General features: G+C 40.2%; 1 protein-coding gene across 1 annotated transcript in view; it reads right to left on the bottom strand.

Moving 5' to 3' along the window:
- The window catches only part of LOC106012536 (glycine, alanine and asparagine-rich protein), a gene marked incomplete in the record, with an annotated part of 8364 nt that extends 5621 nt beyond the window's left edge, over positions 1 to 2743 (bottom strand). Inside the window, 1 exon segment of the mRNA XM_013085758.2 lies at positions 2625 to 2743. Coding sequence (XP_012941212.1) covers positions 2625 to 2740 — 116 coding nt within the window.
- Between the last annotated feature and the right edge of the window lie 64 nt (positions 2744 to 2807).

The raw sequence follows: 2807 nt of genomic DNA, 5'->3' as shown, positions 1-2807 counted from the left end.
TGTCTGTCTGTCTGTCTCTGTCTCTCTCTCTCTCTCTCTCTCTCCCTCTCTCTCTCTCTCTCTCCGGATTATATCTCTCTCTCCCTCTATCTGTATGTCTCTTTGTCTGCGTGTCTTTTCCTATCAACGAAGAGAATACATCAGCTGGCGGTATTGTGTGCGGCATTGTATAGATCTAGGTATCTTTGAAGCCTTTTCAAAACTCAACTTATTGTTCAGAGGTGGGTCATCTCTTGTATTTACACACCAGCGTGTTCTCAATATCCTCACCAGGAGAATATTATGGGACTTTTCAGAAAATTCTAGAAATTTGGCAAAGCATTATTATTTTTAAAAAAATAAAAAAATGAAGGTGTCATGTTATCGCTACTAAATGTTTGTGTGATCAATTGGGCATGTCTTTGCCACTCTGGTTTAAATCATTGAAGCTTGATTCTGAACAAAAGCGAATATGTACGTCCTTATCTATGTACTGTGCTAACGAAGGTTTTCTTTCCGTTACCAACTTACTATACGGCGTTGATTGGAAACTCTGGATGGATGAAACATGCAATTTGTGGAGTTACATTGTTTCATCAGGTCAGTCGCTGGGGCTGTATGTTATTTAAAACATTTTGTTAATGAACAGTTGAAAACACTTACATTAGCTTGAATAAATGATCGTTAAATGATTACCTTCCGTTTGAAATTTTCTAGTCACTTTCTATAAAAATATTGTTTAGCTTCTTTGCATTGTCTTTCGAATCTAAGATTACATTCTTTGTACCACTACATATACTCGACTGTAGAAATGAAAGGAGTATAAACTTAAAAACAATATGTCATAGAAAAATTTTATAATAGACATTATGCAAATATAGCACACTTAGTTCATTAATTTCTGGAAAAAATAAAGTTACTTCCCTTGTTCAACAGAAACTTTTTTTTTTACCTCCTATGACCAAATCAAGAATACCTTATCATCTTTAACCTGTATTATCAACTCACCGTGAGCTTCACTCAGTATTCATTACTGGGTAGATTTGCAGGACAGACTAAAACTGCCCGTGAGCCATATCTGACCCATGAGCCATTTTTTACCCATACCTGCCTTAAAATTCGTTCTTTTTTTTCTTTCCATTACCTGTGGTCTTTTGCGTTACCACTCGTATTCCCACTTCCGGTAACAGAGTTGGGAGTAACGGAAGGGGAAATAGTGTGTTGTAAGAATCATGGAGTCTAAACCACAATAGCTTGCCTCATGCCGAGCATAGATCGAACATTTACTCATGGGGATCTAAACTATTGAACACATACAATAAACACTATATGGCTATGATAACAACATGGAAAAAGTGACGGTTTGGGAAAGGGATTAAGCTCCAGTTGTCTCTGGCTGGTTGTTTTGACTCCTCCTGAGAGAACACCCTTGTGTAGTTCCCGCCCAAATCTGTTTTGACCGGGTGCGACGAAGAGAGATAACTTAAATTTAAAGCAAAAAAGATCCTGGAGGGTCCTATTCTGTGCAGCACCTATCCGGAGAAGTCTCCGACGGAGAGAGAGAGCAATCAAAATGCTTTGTGCCTCAAGACCAAGTAAAAAAAAATCGGGGAAGGGGAGAGGGGGGGGGTACCCATAATTTGATAGTTTGCAGTTAGGTAAGAAATTTTCTTGAAAATAATTGATTTGCGACAGTTTTAGAGGCTATAATATATAATGTGTGTTTATAATGTGTGACCTGCAGCAAATAATACGCAGTTTGAACTCCCCCCCCCTCCCCAGTACATCTGTGTGCGGAAGTACGTCTCCAATTAGTTTCTGGGTGATCGCCGAAGACGTCTCCGAATATCTTCTGCCCCTATTCTGACTTCAGCGAGGCAAAACGCTGTCGGTAAAGGAAAAGAAAATGATTCACTTGGGACATACATTGCCAGTAAGGGGGAGGAAAGTGATTTACTGGTGGGCATACATTGCCACACCCCCTGCGGTCAGCTGCACCCAGCGATTGAGTTGAAAACGATTTTTCTTATAAATTGAGTGTATAATCCAATTATCAAAACAAGTTAGAAGTAACAGCAACATAGATCTAGATGGTATTCCTATCTATCTTCAGTTATAAAAAATCTCGGGCACAAACGTTTTTCTTCTACTTTTACCTACAAAAGCTCCCATATCTCCTAAAGTGTGAGGTATGACGTGTTCACATTTCTCATGAAGTTAGGAAAATGGTATACACATACAAAACAATGTGTAACAAGTCCGCATTCCGTGTGTATTTAAGTTTCTACGTTGATAAAAGCCAGGGGACAAGGATTTCTACAATTTTTGGAAAAGGCCCATACAGAGACCAACATGTCTTCATGTCCTCGATGTCCTCAAGTCCTAAATGGTCGTTTTTAAGGACAAGCCGGCTAACCCAGATTTCTGAGGTTTCCAGAAATCTTGACCTACATCGAAAGTGAGCTTTGCCCCACCTAATGGGGAAGTTTGGTTTCATTGGTGTTTATATTTGTTTGGTTATAGAGAAGACTCTCCTTGTCTTTTAAAGACACTGAAAGAGGGGCAAAAACTTTACTTTCGATTTTTCTCAAAACAGCATTTTTGGGATAGCCCACTGGGGCTTAAAAGCGACCAAATATCCTCACCTGTAGATAGACACCAACATGTCACGACCGACGGTGCCTGTGAAGAGACTGGTGTTGGGCTCCACAAACTCTACGATGTCGGCGGGGGAGAGGAGGGAGAATCTCACACAGCTCATGATCTCCGCTACAGGGGTGGGGGTGGGTGGGGGGAGATAGATAGATAGGTAGAGAGAGATAGAGAGA

Source organism: Aplysia californica, unplaced genomic scaffold (assembly GCF_000002075.1).
Source record: "Aplysia californica isolate F4 #8 unplaced genomic scaffold, AplCal3.0 scaffold00403, whole genome shotgun sequence".
NCBI lineage: Eukaryota > Metazoa > Mollusca > Gastropoda > Aplysiida > Aplysiidae > Aplysia > Aplysia californica.
This window is presented reverse-complemented; position numbering and strand designations above follow the sequence as displayed.